Source organism: Pteropus medius, unplaced genomic scaffold (genome assembly GCF_902729225.1).
Source record: "Pteropus medius unplaced genomic scaffold, Ma_sr-lr_union100, whole genome shotgun sequence".
In the NCBI taxonomy this organism is placed as follows: Eukaryota; Metazoa; Chordata; class Mammalia; order Chiroptera; family Pteropodidae; genus Pteropus; species Pteropus medius.
The window spans coordinates 3,926,653-3,946,116 of record NW_024344370.1 but is presented as its reverse complement, the minus strand read 5'-3'; the positions used below and the strand labels follow the sequence as shown (position 1 = coordinate 3,946,116).

The 19,464-nt window shown below is 31.2% G+C and overlaps 1 protein-coding gene across 1 annotated transcript in view; it reads right to left on the bottom strand.

Moving 5' to 3' along the window:
* The window catches only part of DDX4 (DEAD-box helicase 4), a 49,252-nt gene that overhangs the window by 5,520 nt on the left and 24,268 nt on the right, over positions 1–19,464 (bottom strand). The window contains exons 7-17 of the mRNA XM_039869955.1: positions 14,828–14,929; positions 13,807–13,887; positions 12,710–12,757; positions 10,942–10,989; positions 10,791–10,838; positions 10,422–10,564; positions 9,670–9,822; positions 8,328–8,482; positions 6,207–6,336; positions 4,701–4,867; positions 3,574–3,719 (exon numbers count right to left, since the gene is read on the bottom strand). Of these exons, the coding sequence (XP_039725889.1) occupies positions 3,574–3,719; positions 4,701–4,867; positions 6,207–6,336; positions 8,328–8,482; positions 9,670–9,822; positions 10,422–10,564; positions 10,791–10,838; positions 10,942–10,989; positions 12,710–12,757; positions 13,807–13,887; positions 14,828–14,929 (1,221 nt within the window). The remainder of the gene's footprint in view (positions 1–3,573; positions 3,720–4,700; positions 4,868–6,206; positions 6,337–8,327; positions 8,483–9,669; positions 9,823–10,421; positions 10,565–10,790; positions 10,839–10,941; positions 10,990–12,709; positions 12,758–13,806; positions 13,888–14,827; positions 14,930–19,464) is intronic.

The window sequence follows — 19,464 nt, the reverse complement described above, 5'->3', positions numbered from 1 at the left end:
CAGAGATCTGTTGACTTTATTACATATTTATTTTTTAAAAAAACAGAGCAAAGGTCTCTTATTTATGAAAGAGCTATCTTTCTTTACAATCATGTTAGCTGCTGTGTTTATTTTTAAATGCTTTGTCACTTCAATTAAATTAGTAACCAATGTTAATACATTGTTTCTCAGACCCCAATGACCCTAATCAAATATTCAACTCTCCTCTTACAATTCTTGATTTTGCCTTTTTAAGAACAGACCATAAATTTACAAAAAGAAATCCACCTAAACCACCTAAGAGATTCACCAGAGAACCCCAGGAAAAATACAAAGTCTTGTTATTTTACTTTATAAAATAAAAGAGAGGCTAAAAATAATTAGGCTTGTTTGATGTGTTACTATTTTTAAGAGTTGCATGGTAAAAGCTGTCAAATCAGAAGAGACATTAAACTGTCCCGAGGTAAAATGTGTAAGTAAAATATTAATACATTTCAAAAACTGTATACTTCATGGGAAGTCTCTGGAGAAGTGTAAATCCTCTTGTTGTTTTTATGATGTTTTTACCTTCAGGAGAACACTGATCAAAACACTCATGAAAATAACTCTATATAGTCTTTCTATATTTATCAAAAGCCTGAAGGTACACTTCTGATACAACAGTATAGTGCTGCCAGTCATAATCTCACTTTTTATGTAAAATTTTATTTGGTTACAACCTTACTTCTTTTTTAATTTGAATCTAGAATCTTTCAACTGGGGATGTACATCAGCCACACATGGCGTTTTGTAAAAATACAGATGACCATCTCCTATTCTACTCTTACTTAATATATGTACTTGATATTCTTGGTATGAAAAACTATGTCTACCCATTTTCAGAAGTCAGAAGTAACATTCATATGCCATGAATACAGGCTTAATTATCATCATTTGAGACATTTTGTCTATACTTTGTTAGAAATAGCTTTATTACTTTTATTTTGCATGCCATAGAAACAATCAAATTCCCTTATTAGTATTCTTATTAAAACCACATCAGATCTTCCATATTTAACAATTATCAGTAAAAAATTAACTGTAATCATTGTCTTTGTCAAAAATAGTTTTTGACACTTGCCCATAGGCTGTGCTATAAGCCAGAGCGTGTATCTTCAACAAAGGACAGACTCCAAGCCTTGTGGGAAAGGACTGTACCAGGCACTTCAAACTACTGATACTTCAAAGAATAGAGTCTTGGGGAGAAGGTTCTAAATCAACATTGCTTTGACAACTTTCAGATCATATCACTGGACTGAGCAGGATTTTTAGGACTAGTTCAAAAGCAGATGGAATCATGAAAGTAGACTGCTAACATCCAATGAAACAAAAATTACATAAAAAATCTGGGGTACCTTTATGAGAGAATTTCACTCAAATTTCTAGGAATTGCAAATGAAATATGGTAGGGAGAGTTTCTTAGACTTAGTTTTTATTCTTCAGGTAACAAATAATGAAGCCTTTAAAAATTCAATCTCAGATTTACAATGCAAACTTCCAGACAAAAGTTAAAACTTTAGTAATTGTTCAATACTAGATTTGCAAAACAAACGCAGGAAGACCTATATTGTTAATGAACAAGTCTTACTGCATCTATGCAAATAAACCAAACATAATGAAACCAGCCTTTCTTGTAATCAAGAACAATCTGAGATTATTGTGCTCATGGGAAGATATAGGCTGTCAGGAAAAACTGTGAAACACTTTGAAATGAGCAAATTATTTAGCATACCCCTCAGGGTTATCTGTGCCTTTTACTCTCTTCTTTTCTTTTTATACCTCTATTGTGACTGATACAATGCAAATGATTATTTTCAATAAAAAACAAATATTCCTCTCAAATAGAACTGATTATTGCTTTGTGGATATTAACCAGTTTTGCATTTATTTGTAAATTCATTTTAGCCTTCCTGATAGCCTAAACATGTATGTGTTGTTGGAATTCTCCTATGAACTAACAATAATATCTTATTAATTCCCTTGGTAATGAATAAACTCAATAAAATCTTTGACACCCATTCATTTAAAATTAAAATTATTAAAAGGGTAGTTGGTTATACTAGTATGAAATCATGAAAACTATAAAATTTAAAGGCAGAAGGGGAAAAGCTGGCAGATTAAAGAGCAGATAAAGAGATAAATTATATGAACAAGAATACGTAAAATTTGAAGATTTACTAGATGGATATTCTATGCAGAGTAAAAAAAAATACAAGAATAAATTCTAAACTACAAAACATGTAACAGTTAAAATAATACAGAAGTATACCAATAATGCACATACACTAATCTCAAAGGTTTCTCAAAGGCAAACCAGCACTTTTGAAAAACTCTATTAAGATTATTCTCAAAATAAGCTTTATTCCACAAATTCATATATTAAAGATCTTAAGGTGATTATACTAGAAATGTGCTCTAACTTCAGCAAAACCATATATTTGCTTATCTCTTCTGCATTTGGAGTTTCAATTTACTAAGCAATTTACTAAGCAAGTTATTTGATCTCTATTTCCATGTCCTTCATCCTTAAAAGAGAGATAAGAAAACCTACCTCAGAAGGTTGTTTTAAGAATTAAATGAGTTAATACATGTAAAACAATGAGAATAGTATGTGGCCCACCACAACTATTATTTTTATTTCACAAGCCACAGTATATGTTTTGAAACATTATGAAGCAAACCAATAAAACTCTTCAAACTCAAAATATTTGGTTTTAAAAGATTTTTAAAATAAAACAGCAAAAACTAAAGACTAGATGCCTTTTAAAAGTACTTTTTATATCAACATCTTTATTTTGCTCATTTTTAGAAATAGATGATTCCTTGCTTTCTCAATTCCCCTTCCCAACACTGATACTCAAACTGAAAGAGATATACTAAAATGGAAGACAGAGGAGGGGAGTGTGGGGAATGTACAGACTGTAAGTACACCTAGCCTGTAAGGTAAAAAAAAAAAAAGTATTACAATGGACATATTAGAAATTTTTATTTCCAGGTACAAACAAAAGCTATGTCTAACAATGAAATATATGACTTTCTATAAAAATTGTTTGGGGTGGGAGGAAGGGAAAGGATAGCTTTCTTATGGGTATTGTGAAGGAACAGAATTAGATCTTTAAAGTCTTCTCTAACTCTAAAATTCTTTGAATCTATTAATACAAGAAGCATTAGGAAAGAAAAACTGGCAATTAAAAATTAAAAAATTCATTTTAGGTGGAATAGAGTTTCATGTAAAAATATGTTACTAAACTTATTTTCTAATAATATATATATATATATTTCTGTTGAAATAGTTTTTAGTCAAATCTTATTAAGCAAAGTCTCAAGTCCTTCCTATTTTTAAGCTTTATGGAAGAGAAAGGATTATACTGCTATATAATTTACACTGAAAATTGAATCATAAAAGCTTTTATAAAAGAGCTTTAGAAAAAGAGAAAATAATGAAAACAAACAACACTCATGCCAAACTATTCTCGGAATAATTTTTAAAAGTCAGCCTTTAAAAAAAAAAAAATCAAGATCATGACCAAAAATAATTATATCAATGTAAGATACCTATGTTTCGTAGAATTTCGACAAGTTTTTCTCTTTTTGAGTACTGGCCAACTTGGAGAATGGTCTGCTGAACATCTCTACATGCTCCACCCACTTGTCCAACAGCAACAAACAAATAATTAGACTTTAAAAAATCCCCGGCCAACCTTGAAAGACAAAAGATTATTTCTTAATTTATCTTCTTCCATTAATATTCATAATATTCACTGAATTCCTGCAAGTGTTACTTCAATTTTAGATTATAACAGCTATGAGGTAGATACTTATATCATCCAAGTACTATTTTCAAAAGTCGATATAAATGTTAAAATTTTGCAAAACACATAACTACTAGTGAAAAAGTTTGTGTCAAATGATGGACACAGTAATTTCAACTGGATGTACTGATCATGCGAAACTATATAAAATGTGACAGTAACCCTGAGTCAAAGATCTTTTGCTGCTTGAGTCTGGGAACCAAGGGATGCAAGCAACAGGGGTTCATGTACCACCCAAGTGACCCACATAGAAAATCTATACTCTCCGTACCCCTAGAACTACAGGTTCTGCAGGTGTAGAAGTCTTAGTTCCCAAAGAAAAAACAGTTCTTCTAGAGAAAATAGCAAGAGTCTCACTGAATTATAAGCTAAAACTGCTATTTTAGCACTTCGGGCTCCCTGTAGCCAAGAGACCAGTAAGCAGGAAGAATCTCCATTCTAGCAAGGATGTGTCATCCTAATCCCAGAATTCACCAGAGGACATGGTATATAGTATGATACCCAAATACTTGTCAACAATAGTATGTAAATTTTCTGCCAAAGGCTCTATAATTTTGGTTTGAAGAAAAGGTACCATCATAAAAATAATTTCATTTAGTAAGCACATATTAAATCCTAGCTAGGTGCTGTGCTATAACACACACATTCACATTTTAATAAAATGTGGTGCTCATGCTAAGCCAGGAATAAGGGTAAGAAACAATGAAAAATATGGTAAACTTATTAGGAATACACAGACTTTTTAATCTTTCTATGTTAAAATCTTAAATTAAAAAAAAAAAGTCTCGAAAATAAGATATTCATATTGCTTCTGCTTCCATAAAAGCATTTTGTGTACATTACAATTATTATTAAGGAGAAAAAGATTACCTTTGAATTTCTTCTGGAAATGTTGCACTAAACATAAGGGTTTGGCGCTGTTCCTTTGATGGCATTCCTGGGCAAGAAATTAACTTCTTCATTTCTGGTCCAAAACCCATATCCAGCATGCGATCAGCTTCATCCAAAACTAAATATTTGACTTGCCTGAGACCAATCTTTAAGGACATTTTCAAAAGTTAGAGCAGAGGAATATATACTAGTTAATATATTAAAATAAAATAGTCTCCATAATTCTAGCTATTAATATATTCTTAAAAACGAAGATTAGAAATCAATGCATAAACTGATAAGAACTGTTAGGTAATATACTATTACTGTTTTCCAATTCTCAATTTTCTCTACTATTGTAAAACATATTATAAGACTAGAACAAACCAAAACATCTAGATCAATAGACCTTAATTACTTAAAAATTCTCTATCTTCATTGTCTAATATGTTAGCTATTAGCCACATGTAGCTAGCTATAAAGCACTTGAAATGTGGCTAGTGTGCCTGAAGAATTGAATTTTTAATTTTTAAAGTTAAAGAGCCACATGTGGCTAGTGATTACTATATTGTACAGCACAGATCTAGATTGTGTTATCTGATAAAGTCAGACTTTTTAATGTAAGAAATAAAATTTCCTAACAGGATGACATATACAAATGTCTTATAAATGGCAATTTCTAACTTCTTTAATAAATTCTCCATTCTCTAATCATTCAGGAAAAACTAGAAAATTCTCTTACCTTTGCATGAACACTTATTGTTATAAAAAGATGCACACATTTGCGAAAAGAAAACAAGTGACTTTGGTGCCACCATGGAAAAATCAAGGTGGATTTCTCTGGATAATCTTAATAAGTATTCTAAGAAAAGTGTCTTAATGCAGAAATAACATGTTTCGAGTAACCCCTTTAGAGAAGAGCTATAAGCAAATGAGGTTCATGAAAGCATTGGTTTAGAGATGTAATAATGTGGTATGTGAATACTTAAAATAAGTACATAGCACTAAAACTTCTTTTTAAAAAATTAGAAAATTAACAATCCTGGTTAATATCACTCCCACACTCAAAAAGGAGATAAAATTACTGATGCCACAAGGCTTTCTTCTAGGAAAAAAAAGAAAAAAAGATTTCATGAAGATATGTATGAAGCTAGATAAAAGCATTTATTGCATTTTCTTCCAGTATTGTTGGGTGCAGAATATGGATTCTGGAATCAGATCTAAATTCTAACCCTAGCCCTATCACTTACTAGAGCTAACTGAGAGGTTTAAAACAAATTATACAATCACACTGAGATTGTTTTCCCAAGTATGAAATGGAAAATACTATTTATCTTATGTTGGAATTAAGAATTATACAAGAACCCATTCAAACAATATAATGGGGGCCTAATATATAAATGGTGCTCTAATAAATGTATTTCTCTTTATACCATTCTCTCCCTTTCCCATATGAAAAAATTATTAATCAGTTCCAAAAAAATCTGTTATTCCTCTAGGGCTTACCTTTTCTTTACCTATGATATCCATCAGTCTCCCAGGAGTAGCACATAATACATTACAGCCTTGTACTATCTGTCGAATTGAATGCCCCAACTGGGTTCCCCCATATATAACGACGGCTCTTACACAAGTCCTATTGACAAGAAAAATATATGTAATTTCCTATTTACTTGAAAATTAAACATTTGTTTCTAACAAGATGTAAAACAAAAAAAATAATAATAAAGAAAAAAAACTAATACATTCAACTTACAAAAATTAAATTCTTCCCAGGAAGAAACTGAAAAACCATGGGAAAACACTCACTGCTTTAAATGGATTGTTTTCCACTACTGTGAGGGCTAAATGAGTTATATATACGAGACACTTATAACTTAGCATATGCTAAGTCTTGAATAACTTAGTGTTATTCTAAATGTACCATAATTTAACTAGTCCTCATTTGACAGACATTTAGATACTTTGTCTTTTGCCATAACAATGTTGCAACAAATATCCATTAAATACCTGTTTTTTGCATACATACTAACCTGAATTTACTATGAAGATTTTTGTTTTTAAAAAATATTGTTTTAACTTGATTTAAAAGCATGAAAAGCAACATAAGACATGGGGATTAACAATAAACAAAAACTGGTATAAGAAATATACATCTATTTTTCCCAAAAGACCTATCGAGTTTAACTTTAAAGGGATTATAATCATGTTTTTTCTTCTTTCATTTCAAATTGATTTACACAAAATGGTTAACAGTTTCTACATAGAAAGTTCTAAAAAAAAACTATAAAGAAAAACACTAAGATCCCAAGAGATAAAGTGGTAGATAACAAGTGGATAATTACAAAGGAAAATTTATTTAGCATTCAAAAAGTAGTTCAACTTTTTAATAATCAAATAAATTTTTTAATGAAGATAGCTGTGGTGGTTTTCAAATGTACACAAATTCTTCAATACTCCTTCCTTCCTCCTGAAGCGTGTGCAAGTGTAGCTTCATGAGTGTGCAATCCTTGGAGTCAGAATTCCAAGCTTAAAAGAACCCTGAGCTTGGTTTAATGCGCTGCTATTGGCTGTCTTAAAATTCATAGGTTTTCAACAAAGAATCTGTATTTTCATTTTGTACTAGTTCCAGAAAATTATGTAGCCAGTCCTGAATATGGACCAGACTTAGTGACTTTAGTGATGAAAAGTATGTGGCAAATGTGACTGCGACTATTTTATAAAAGCCACTGCAGACTCCCCCTTGCTCTTTTGCACTGATCGATCTAAGGGTAGCCATTTGCCATTTCCTAAGGACAATCAAGCATCCTTCTGGAGAGGTACAGTCAAGCCTTCAGATAACTGCAATCCTGGTTGACATCTTGTCTGCAATCTCATAAGATTCCCCAAGCCAGAAAAACCCAGCTAAACTGTTCCCCAACTCCTAACCCCCAGAAACTGTAAGATGATAATTATTGTTTTGAGCAATTATGTTTTAGGATAGTTTGTTAAGCAGCAATAGATAACTATTACAATACCAAATATTGACAAAGTGGATAGTGAAATGGGCATTCTCATATACCACTGGTAGAAATGTACATTGGTGCAAGTTTTAAAATACGTTCATACCCTTTAACATTAAATTTATAAAAACCTAAGAAATACTTAAAACATAAAAATAGAAAAAGTTTATAGCAGCTGTACATTATAGTTTTATTTATAGTAGCCCTAAATTAGAAGCAACCTAAATGCCCCAATAGGAAAATATATACACATGGTCAATCTTAAAGTCATTAAAAATTAAGTCTGATTGTGAAATAAGCAATTTTCCATATTACATGTAAAAGAATAGAAAATTATTAGGAACAGCCTAAGTTTATTTTTTTAACATTCATTAAAAACTACCAGAAAATACACCAATATGTTCACTATTACCACTTACTTCTATTATCATCTAATTTTTAATAAGCATGTTCCTTTTTTTAAATAAAAATAAGCAAGGATTCCATAAACAAGATTATGAAAAAGTACATTTCAATTGAGTAACACTAATTACATTAGTGCATTATTACTGAGTTCTTCCCGAAATAAGCGAGAAAAATCTCTAAAGAGAGACTTGTTTATGAATGGCATTCCATATGTACTTACCCAAAAGAAAATTTTCTGGCTTCCAAATAGATCTGATTGATCAATTCTCGAGTTGGTGCTACAATAATACACTCTGGTTCCTGCAGTTCTTTAAAACGACTGGCAGTTATTCCATCACGCATCATATGAGCCAAAATTGGCAAGAGAAAAGCTGCCTAGAAGTTAAATTGCATAATTTACAAATGTATAATGCATCATCCTTCTCCCTGTGGAAACCCATTCCTCATTCCCTTATAACCATTAGAGTCTTCTTCCACCTTGCTGGTGAATTTAAAGTAAAAAAGGAAAACAATTTTTATTTCAATGAGTTTTTAATATTTAGGTATTTATGCTCAAATTATATAATTAAAATATTTGATAAAGTTAATCTACCCTATTAAAACATTTTTTAGTTCTTCAAAAAAAAAAAAGCATACCCATGACTCTAAATATATCAAGCAACATTAACTTGTTTATAGAGGGAAACGCAGATATAACTTGATGGAAATTATTACTACATTTTGTGACTATTCTAAATGAGACTTTCTAGTGTAATAATAAAATTATTATTCATAATGCATGACAAAAAGTAGTCCACGAGTAGAGCAAAAAATGGGAAAACACTCATTTGGATTACTAAACACATCACCCTTACTGAAATTATATTGGGCAAAACAAATTTTTTTTGCTATATTTTTCTCATTAAGCAAATTAGACACTAAAATCTGCCTCTAAAACCATTTAATTCATACATCAGCTGCTACATTGACCATGTAGACTAAGACTAAATTAGTATGAACCAAGATTCTATGATTCTGGAAATAAGTCTTTAAGATTCATCTCATGGAACCCTATTTAATAGACAAATCCCACAGATTAGTCCTAAAACCAACCTGGTCTTATCAGAATTCTTTTAGAACTAGCATAACTTGAGGTCACTTCATAGTAAGGACCAGGTACAATGTATATAGCTATTTATCATTATTTTGACTCCAAAACTCTATTACACAAATTATTTTTCTCCCTTTCTCTGTGTTTTACAGCCTCTGGTGCTTTGACCTGCAATTATTTTGTTTCAGATACTACCATGTTACAGAAGGAGTTGAACATATTTAGAAACAGATTAAATTACCCATTAACTGCAAAACTACCCTAGAAAAATTCAAAATTCTCTCTTCAGAAATACACAAACCCCAATAAAACCAGAAATCAAAAACAAAAACATGAATATTTATTACAGCTCATTGAAATTATCTACAAACTTTCAATCCAACAAAAGAGATTCAAGGTACTTGAGAAGAACCAAAGTTCAAAAAACTTTAACAACTTGAATATGGAGAATACATGTGGGAAAGAGGCTTACAGTTTTTCCAGATCCTGTCTGAGCACAAGCCATCAAATCCCGTCCTGCTAGTATAATAGGAATACTGTATTTTTGCACAGGAGTAAGTTTAGTATAACCAGCTTTCGCAATGTTGCTATTCAGTGTCTGACAGAGATTAGCTTCTTCAAAAGTCTGAAAAAAAGGGCAGTGATTAAATTTCATATAACATATGAAGATCATTCCATAAACATATTCCATTTGAATTAAACTTTTTGTTAATTCCACTTTATATACTAGTTACTTTATGCATATGCCCCCAAAGTAATATCCAGAAACTGTATATAATTAAAGAGTATTCCCTGTAGACAGGGGTTCTAAAAACATTTTTTTTTTTTGCCCCCTATAACCTGAGATACAAATAACTCTGATCAGTAACAATGGCTCATTATCAACAGGGCTCCCTGACTCCTTAGAAAATCACTCCCTTAAGATACTCTCACATACTTAAGAAGCAGAAATCTTGAATCTCTAGGAAAGGTATTCTTTTTAGTAAATTTAAATAAAATTCTCATCCTGGTTTGGAGAGGTGGGGATGAAATACAGTACCCTCTCTTTCAAAATAGCAATTAATTCTACTGTAGATGGTAGGCATGGTTCTAAATTTATAACATAAGTCATTAGATACTAAAGATGAAATTTCTGTATTCTTCAATATCAACTTAAAGAAATGCCCCATGTATTTTAAAAACAAAGCTTGCTACAGTCAATACAGAAATAATTATTACACTAACCAAAATTGCTGGTGGTGCATCATGTCCAGATACTTCTACAAGAATAGTATCATATTTGTCAAAGTTTATGCCTGTCTGATAATGTGCAAAGATGGAGTCCTCATCCTCAGGTGGAGGAGGTGGTATATAGGTCACTTTCGGTCCTTAGAATTTAAATAAAAAACAGAATCTACATTACAAGGGCTAGAAGGAAAATTAGAGGGAAAACAAAGATTGACAAAATCAAATTTTAAATACTATATAACTTCCTAATATTTACCATTAAAGTTTTCGCTTAAAATTATAAAAAGTTAACTCTGCTTTTAAGTATTTCGCACTTTTATTAAAATGCAATATACATTCTTGTGGATCACACAAACATTAACATACCTTGAGTGTCACCACTTTCTCCTCCTTCAGCTTCTGACTTCCAAGAATCTTAAAGGGAACCAAACCCAAAAAGAGATAAAAATTTTTAAAAATTGAGGGGTAAAAGGACACTCATTATAAAAATCGAATACCTATCTAAAGTAAAACTTACTCTTTCCAGAGCTTGTTATTATTTCTTCATTTAAACCTTTATAACCACCTATTAAAGAAATCCATAGTGACAATTAGTCAAGATACGAGGCCATGCACATCTTTATTTTCACTGCTTATCTTCAAAGAGAACAAGTTCTAAACATGGACAGACATCCTTAAAGTCTCTTTGTACAAATAAAACTTGAGGCAATTAAGATAAACAGAATCCTGAACATTGTAAGTTTCTTTAGCATTCGAAATGCTGTTTTTATGCAGATGACACTGTTATATATAACCATTTTTTGTTTAAGCTATTATGTCACTTAATTCCTATATTCCTCGGCAAAGGAATGTATTTTCTAAAAGGAACTAAAAATTCATCTATTTTGAGGTGTCTCCACTACCACCTCCAGGTTCTGTGATTTCCTAGGACTCAGAATACAGCTGTACCCATGGCTATGACTTATTACAGTGAAAGCATGAGGAGCAAAATAAGCAAAGGTAAAGGTGCATGGAGCAAAGTCCAAAGAAAACCACGCACAAGCTTCCCAGAGTCCTCTCCCACTGGTTTCACACAGGACATGCTTAATTCTCCCAGTATGGAGCTGTGAAAACACACTGGAAATGTTTTCTACCACAGAAGCTCACTAGAGACTAAGTACTCAAGCTTTTTATGAGTGGCTAACAAAGTAGGTACCTTCTGCCCAGGATGCACAGAAATTCTAGACTCCCAGAAGAAAAGAGGTGTTCAGCATAAACCATACTGTTGTACAAACAGTATAAGAACAGCAAGCCACTCTTACCAGTTAGGGTAGTAAGACCCCTCCCCAAATCCAACTTACCAGATGCCAGGCAAAGGCCAAGCTTATAAGCAGCACTTAATCAATAGCAGTCAGGCCTGTTAACTCTTTTCTACACACTACCTTTCTGATTTTTTAGCCAACTGGTCATCTATTGTACCACTTTCACACAGTATCACAAAACAGACTAAAGACTGCATTAGAGTTGAAAAGCTAACTAGATGTAACATTTTTACACGAGAGCCCTCTAATTTTCTTATCCACAAAAGATCTTGAAATCCTTTTTCAAACAACATGTGAGCATTGGTAGACTATATGGTTTAATTAGCTATTAAGAATCTCTTTCTATAATGAAGAATCCAAGAATCAGAGGAATAATAAATAGGCAGTTCAAGGTAGTTGTCACTTTGAATGCTCTCAGACCAATAATGATCACAGAATTTTTCAGAGATATTAAACAAGTTTATTGTTTTACCAGTCAGGAAATCATTTTAACTTTTATATGACATTTATGTATTTATAAATCTGAAAAATAATTTTATAAGACCAAATCATATATACTGAACTTTCATTATCCCTTATACCAAATCAAATAATGATCTCATGATAAACATATTGTTTTAATACAATTTGTACACAGAGATATATCTCAGTTTTAACATTTGCATGGTATCCTATTTTATGTTATATTATTTATTAAAGTTATTTATTGATGACTTGTAGGTGATTTTCAGTTTTTGCTTATAATAAAAGAAGCTTCAGTGAACTATCTTGTACATATATATTGAGCAAATACATCTATAATATATAAATACTATAATAGAATTGCTGGATTGAAGATTATTAAATAACTCTCTGAAATGGGCTGTGCAAATGTATACTTCTCAAAGTATTTATAAAAGCAGTAACAGTTACTTTTAACTTCAAAAATTAAACTTGGATTATAATAAGTTTTATCACTTACAGGTAAGACAAATAAAAACTTACCTCGTCTACTTCCACTGCCACTTCTGCTTTGATAAATGTCACCATTACCTGTAAGGCATTGTTTCAGAATATTTAAAGAAAACACAGCTTCTCTTCATGCACATAAACCATATAGCTATTTCTATTCAAACACTGAGTAATAGTCAGCAGTCCTAGTTCCTTAATCCATCCATCTCTTAATTCTATATTTAATTTAAAACTGTTCCTCATGTTGTTTGTTTAAAGATTTATTTAGGTTCACAGTGAAATTGAGGGGAAGATACAGAGAGTTCCTCCTGTCTACACACCTGCATACCTTCCCCCATTATGAACATCCCCCACCAGTTGGTACATTTGTTACAATAGATGAACCTACACTGACACATCATAATCACTTACAGTCTGGAGTTTACATTACGGTTCACTCATGGTGTACATTCTAAGAATTTAGATAAATACATAATGACATGTATTCACTATTATAGTATCAGACTAAATGTTTTCACTGCTCTAAAAATCCTCAATGCTGTGCCTATTCATCTCGCTCTGCTAACTCCTGGAAACCACTGATCTTTTTACCCTTTTCCATAATTTTTCTCTTTCAACAATGTCATATAGATGGAATCATATAGTATCTAACCTTTTCAGATTGACTTCTTTCACTTAGTAATATGTCTTTAAGGTTCCACCATATTTTTCCACAGTTTAGCTGCTCATTGCATTTACATACTGAATAATATCACATTGCCTGGATGTGTACCACAGTATATTTACCCACAACTGAACATTTTTCAAAAACTTATTTTTTTCATTTTCTCCTCAAATCCTCTTAGAATCTTTTCTTTGAAACCAATGGAAACTTCATTTTCCTTCCTCCAATTAATAAAGTATAATTTACACCTCAGATTAACTGGTAGTTAAGAAAGAAGAAATAATTCGCAGTGCACGAATTTTATAAGGGAGGCAAACTTGTCCGTGTATTTTTACTACAGATCTAAAAAAGCAGAGAAAAACATAAGCCAACCTAGTATACTGAGACATATATGTTAGGTTTACTAATTCTAGAGCTAAAAGCACATATCAATGATTAATATTCAGTAATAAATTCTATTTCCCACCTGTGCCACTTAATGCCGGTCTTCTGGATCCAAAAAGGCCACTGGTGCGCTGCGTTCCCTCATCTTGTTCAAATTCGCTATCTAGATTTGTAGATTATAAAATTAGATTATTACTTTTAAGAAGTTTTTAAATTATGCGGTAAAAAGAAATAATCAAGCTAGAGTGCCAAAAGTTAAAAGATGTGGGGTAAAATCATTAAAGTTCAATAGAAATCACAATGAATATTTTTCTAAGAATTGCACAAAGGATTTCTCCATAATTTCGTTCAATTACAAATTACTTTCTCAAAATTTTATTAATATTATTTTATGAAAGAATTTAGAGCCAGTGCTACACCAAAATATAAGCAAAAATCACCTCCAAAAGTAGCACTGTTACTGCCCCAGAAACTTCATATTGTATCATCTCACTGTTTATTCTCCAGAATAGCAAGCACCCTTTGCTCCCACTGTTGCCAAATCAAACCTTACCAGTCCTGTACGGCAACCCTCCAGATCCCTGTACTTTTTTAAAAAGTGACAACTAACTAATCTGCTACACATCTAGTAAACCATTATTACAAATTTATGTTTTTTGCTTCCAAAACCACTAATCGGTCCTCCTCTGTTAAGAGAGACATGTAATCCAACAGTGACTTTTGAAAACTATACCTTAGCCAAGGAGTGATGGCTGGGGAAATTTAAGGTAGGAAGCCACACTGGTGAAAGAAGGTATATCAGAAGATAGAACCACTAAAAAGGCCACCTATCTATAAGGTGAGCCACATTACCAAGTCTCTAAAATACTTAATAGCATGTAACATTAAAAATGGAGTCACAGAAGAGTCATATACCCCAATTTAACCAGTATACAATTACATATGTGTCTAAAAAATAATATTATGTACAACGTAGGTAACTGTGTATCAGCCACTGGGCTAAACTATTCTCATATAATCCACGTAACAACCGTATGTGATAGGTATTATTTTTTTATCATTTCCTCCTTAATGAAGCACACCATTTGCAATCCACTACTAACTTGGACTTCCTAGACCAAATCCTCCACGGCAACCTCGGAAGCTACCTCTTCCACCTCTTCTGGATGACCCTGAAGCTTCTGAATCATTTCCATCTTGATAGCCTAAAAAATATTAAAACACACACATAGAACACCACAAAAATTAACAACAAAGAAATCGTGGGTACGCAGTGGCCAAATTGAATTTAAGCTTTGGATAATTCAATGACTTTAAATAAATATTTTAAGGCATTAACAAGTACTAAAATGAAATACCATATTTGATTTATAAATGTTCAACTTTACTAATATAAGTAGAAATGGCTACAATTAAAAAAAAAACTGCTTGCTTTGGGAATCAAAAATAAAAATGATTAAAAGGAAAAAGTGTCACTTGTAACACACTGAAAGTTGCCACAATTGCACCATTAACCAGAAATGCACAACCCACAGGAGGATTAAATAAAGAAATGCTTATATTTGCTCCCTATAGAAAATAAACACCATATTCAAAACACGGATATGTAGTTACATACAAAGTCTGATCTCTTGTTATAAGCAATACATTTTTAATTCAATTGAATACCAAAAAAATCAGTAAAACAGTTCAGGTAAAATGTGATCCCACCTATGGCAGAATGAGATCAATTCAAAACCAAAATGCCAACTGGGTAGGACGTTTTAAAAACTTAGATTGTTTATGAACTTCCAACTATTTATATTGATTAAAGGTAAAAATTCTATAATATTTCTTGGTACTTGGTACATACATTTTTAAAACCTATTTATAAAATGGGGCAGAACTAATTCAAAGTAGATTCATAGTTATGCATCTATTACCTTAACCTTGCAAAGCACACTTCAATCTAGTAACAATGTATTTATCAATACTTACATCCACTATTTTATTCTAAATTATTTATTTGTGCCTCTTTATCTTTTAAACCTTGTCAGAATTTCTCTTCAAGAAAGTTTATCTTTTCCATCTGCTTTTCTTTTTTTTTAGTTATAAGTTATTTTCTTGTGTGTGTGTATAAATAAAAGAACATATAAAACCTATGTAAGTTTAAAATATAATGAAAACCTATAGGCCTACCACCCAGTTTAACACTAAACTGTTCCCAATACCTTTACTGCCCATGCATGTCTTCTACCCTATATTGTTTCTTCCATCCCCCCGAGAATTTTCCCCAACCCAATGTCTTGAATTGTTTTTCATTTCCTTGGTCTTATTTTAATGTTACCAACTATGTGCTTATCTTTATTAACATATTTACAGTTTATCTATTTCTATTTCATTTATGTCTGTTATCTTTTTTACTTCTTGAGTTTTTCTTTTTAAAATTAAGTTCAACACTAAGCTCACTAATTTCTATCCTAAATAGATGCATTTAAGACTATAAAATTTCCTTTAAAAGCTAGCTGCTTTAGCTATATCCCATAAGTTTTGATATGTTCTGTTTTTACTGTCACAGAGTTTTAAATATTTCATTAATTCCATCAAAAACGTTATTCACAGACTAAGAAATTCAGTTTCCAACCCACGAGGGTTAGGCTTTTTGTTATGATTTCTACTTTTATTGTATTTTAACAAGAAGATGTGGTCATAATATAAATTCTATGGTATATTTTGTGACTTCTTTTTGGCCTTAATAAATGGTCAAATTGTATGCATTTTCCATATGCTGGAAAATATGTAATTTATAATTTGGGGGTATATTATTTCAAATAGAAATATTAAATCAAGCTTAGCAACTGGTATTCAAATCTTCTAGAGTCTTCTTCATTTCTGTTCTGCTTAGTCTATCAGTTTCTGAGAGAAAATGGTTTAAATCTAGGATTAAGAGTTTAACTAGAATTTGCAAATTTTTCTGATAATTACGTCTACTCTTGCTTTATATATGTTAGAGTCAAACCGTGCTCAGAACTGTAATGTCTTCTCAGTGAGCATGTCTTTTAAGTAATTATCACTAATGTATGTGACTTAGAGTCTATTTTATCTTGTATTTCTATACCAGCTTCTTTTGGTTAATATTGGACTGACTTTTTTTCTCTTTATTTTCAGTTCTGCACTGACATATATTTACACGCATGATTACGATACAGATTTTTATTTCTATCTTATGTTTTATGTTTACTATTTTTCAATGCTTTTTATTCTCCTTTCTGTCCTATTAGATTTCCCCAAATGCCATATTTCATTTTATGCTTTTATTGATATCCTTTAATTTCACCATGAATATTTAAGAACTATTTAAATTATTTTTATCCTAGACTCTTTCCTACAAAGCCCTGTCCTTTTATGGGATTTCTTCCCCTAGTAACTTAAACATTTTATTTTACCCTTTTTCTGATTATCCTTCTATTTCGCCATATTTAAGAAATATTAAATTAGTTTCAATTTATTCTCTTTCCTATTGAGCTGGCAAAAATCTTGTCTTTTCTTTGCTAGTATTTTAGTTCTTTCATGTTTCTAAACCCCCTAAATTAATCATCATTATTGCTAGCTTATACAGTCAACATTTATTTAGGTTTACCAATACATTTACCAATTTTAGAATTTTATTTAGTTATTTTGACTCATCTTTACTTTCTACTCCTTTCTTTCTATTCAGTTTCTTTCTTATTTATAGATGGTTTAGTAGTTCTTTAGTGGCCTGAAAGTACTAAGCATCATTTTTATCTGAATGGTATTATTTCTCTTTGACACCTAAATTATATGAATATATCGATTTGGATTTAGAATTATTCTCCCTCAGCATTCTGAATTCTACTATATTCTGATCTCTACCTTTACAGGTGGATCTGGCTTTTTTTTCTCTAGTAGTTTTAAAGATGTCTCTATCTTTTGTAATATTGTAGTTTCAAAACATGCATAAAGGTGTGAATTGTTTTTAATTTCCTCAGAATTCTTGTACCTCTTTAACTCTGGAAAAGTCTCATCTATTTTCTTTAAATAGTCTCCTTTCTCCTCTTTCTCCTCCTCCAATTTTTCTGTTCTTTCCTCAGGAGATATTTAGTCATATGTTAGGATAACAGGACTTCTTAGTCTATTTTCCATATCTGTTAACAGCTTTCACGTGTTTCATTTCCAAATTTTGAGAATTTCCTCAGATCTGTCTTTGGAGTCATTTATTCCATTCATCTGCGTTTAATCTGTTTAATCCACCCATCATGTTTTAATCACTCTATTATTTTCTTTAAATTCAATGTGGTTCTTTTTCAAATCTACATTCTCAAAAAAAAAGAAAAAAGAAAAAAATCTACGTTCTCTGCTAAGCTATATGCCTCAGTATCTCTGATATCTATAGCTTAATGACTCCATACACAGCAGAAACTCAAATATTTAAATGAACATGCTCTTTTTTCTTCCAGAATTGGTGCCAATTCCAAGTTACATAAGGAGCTTAATAACTAGAGGTGAAAAGAACATAGATGTTATGTAGAACTGAAAAGTCTACACAGTCTTTTTGTCTGAAGGTAGGGGCACAAATTCCACATATCCTACATCATCTTAAAAATAATGATCTGTGTTAAAAGGTAAAACACTGTAACAGATATAGATATATGAACTAGATCTATACTTTCAATATGTAAATCTTAAAAAATGTTAAAGTCATAAAAAGGTATAATATTAAACTTTTATAAAAATATGAGTAGGAAGTATACACACCAATGTCAAAATAAGTCACCTCTTGGAAGGGGAAAATATAAAATATAAAGGAAGGATGGGTCATCTAATAATTCTGTAATTTTTTTCCATATATAAAATAAATATTCAGAACTTTTTCTGAGATATTGAACTATTTGAAAATTTACCCTTTAAATGTCTCTTTTCATAAAATAACATATTTTTAAATGGTGACATGAGTCTTGTGATGAGGTATAGTCTGCATTTCAGAAGAGAAAGCTGACAATTCTTTGCACTATTAAAGATTCTGGGTAACAACTGTCAGGAAAAAAATGAGTTTATAAATCATTTAAATTCAGTATAAAAGAAATGTAAATATCTTTTTTTTTTATTTTAAAAAAGTACCACAAATTTAGCAAGGTCACTGAACCTTCAATATACAAAAGTCAATTATATTTCTATATACCAGCAACAAATGAAAATTTTTATAATATAGATCACTGACATCAGCAAGTATGGCAAAGTAAGGAACTCAAAAATCTGCTACTCCAAAAAAGAAAAAAAATAGGCACAAAAATGTCAGAATTAACATTTTCAAACTCTGAAAAGTAAATATTTGCAGTTACCCAGTAAATGTATTTTTTTTTTAAGGCTGATATCAGTAAGAATAGTTAACTTCGTGGCATATTTTAACTTATTCCAGTCTCATAGCCTGGCAATTGCATATACCGAAAAAATGCAAAAACGGGGACTCAGATATCTGTACATGCATGTTCATAGGAGCACTATTCACAACAGCCGAAAAGCAGTAAAAATCCAAGTGTAAATCACCAGATGAATGGATAAGTAATATGTGGTACACACATACAGTGGAATATTATTTGGCCATAAAAAGGTAGTTCTGATACATGCTACAACCTGGATGAACATTGGAAATGTTATTCTAAGTAGATTAAACCAGACACAAAGGGGCAAATATTGTATTTCACTTGTATTAATTAGAATAAATAAATTTATAGAGAGCACA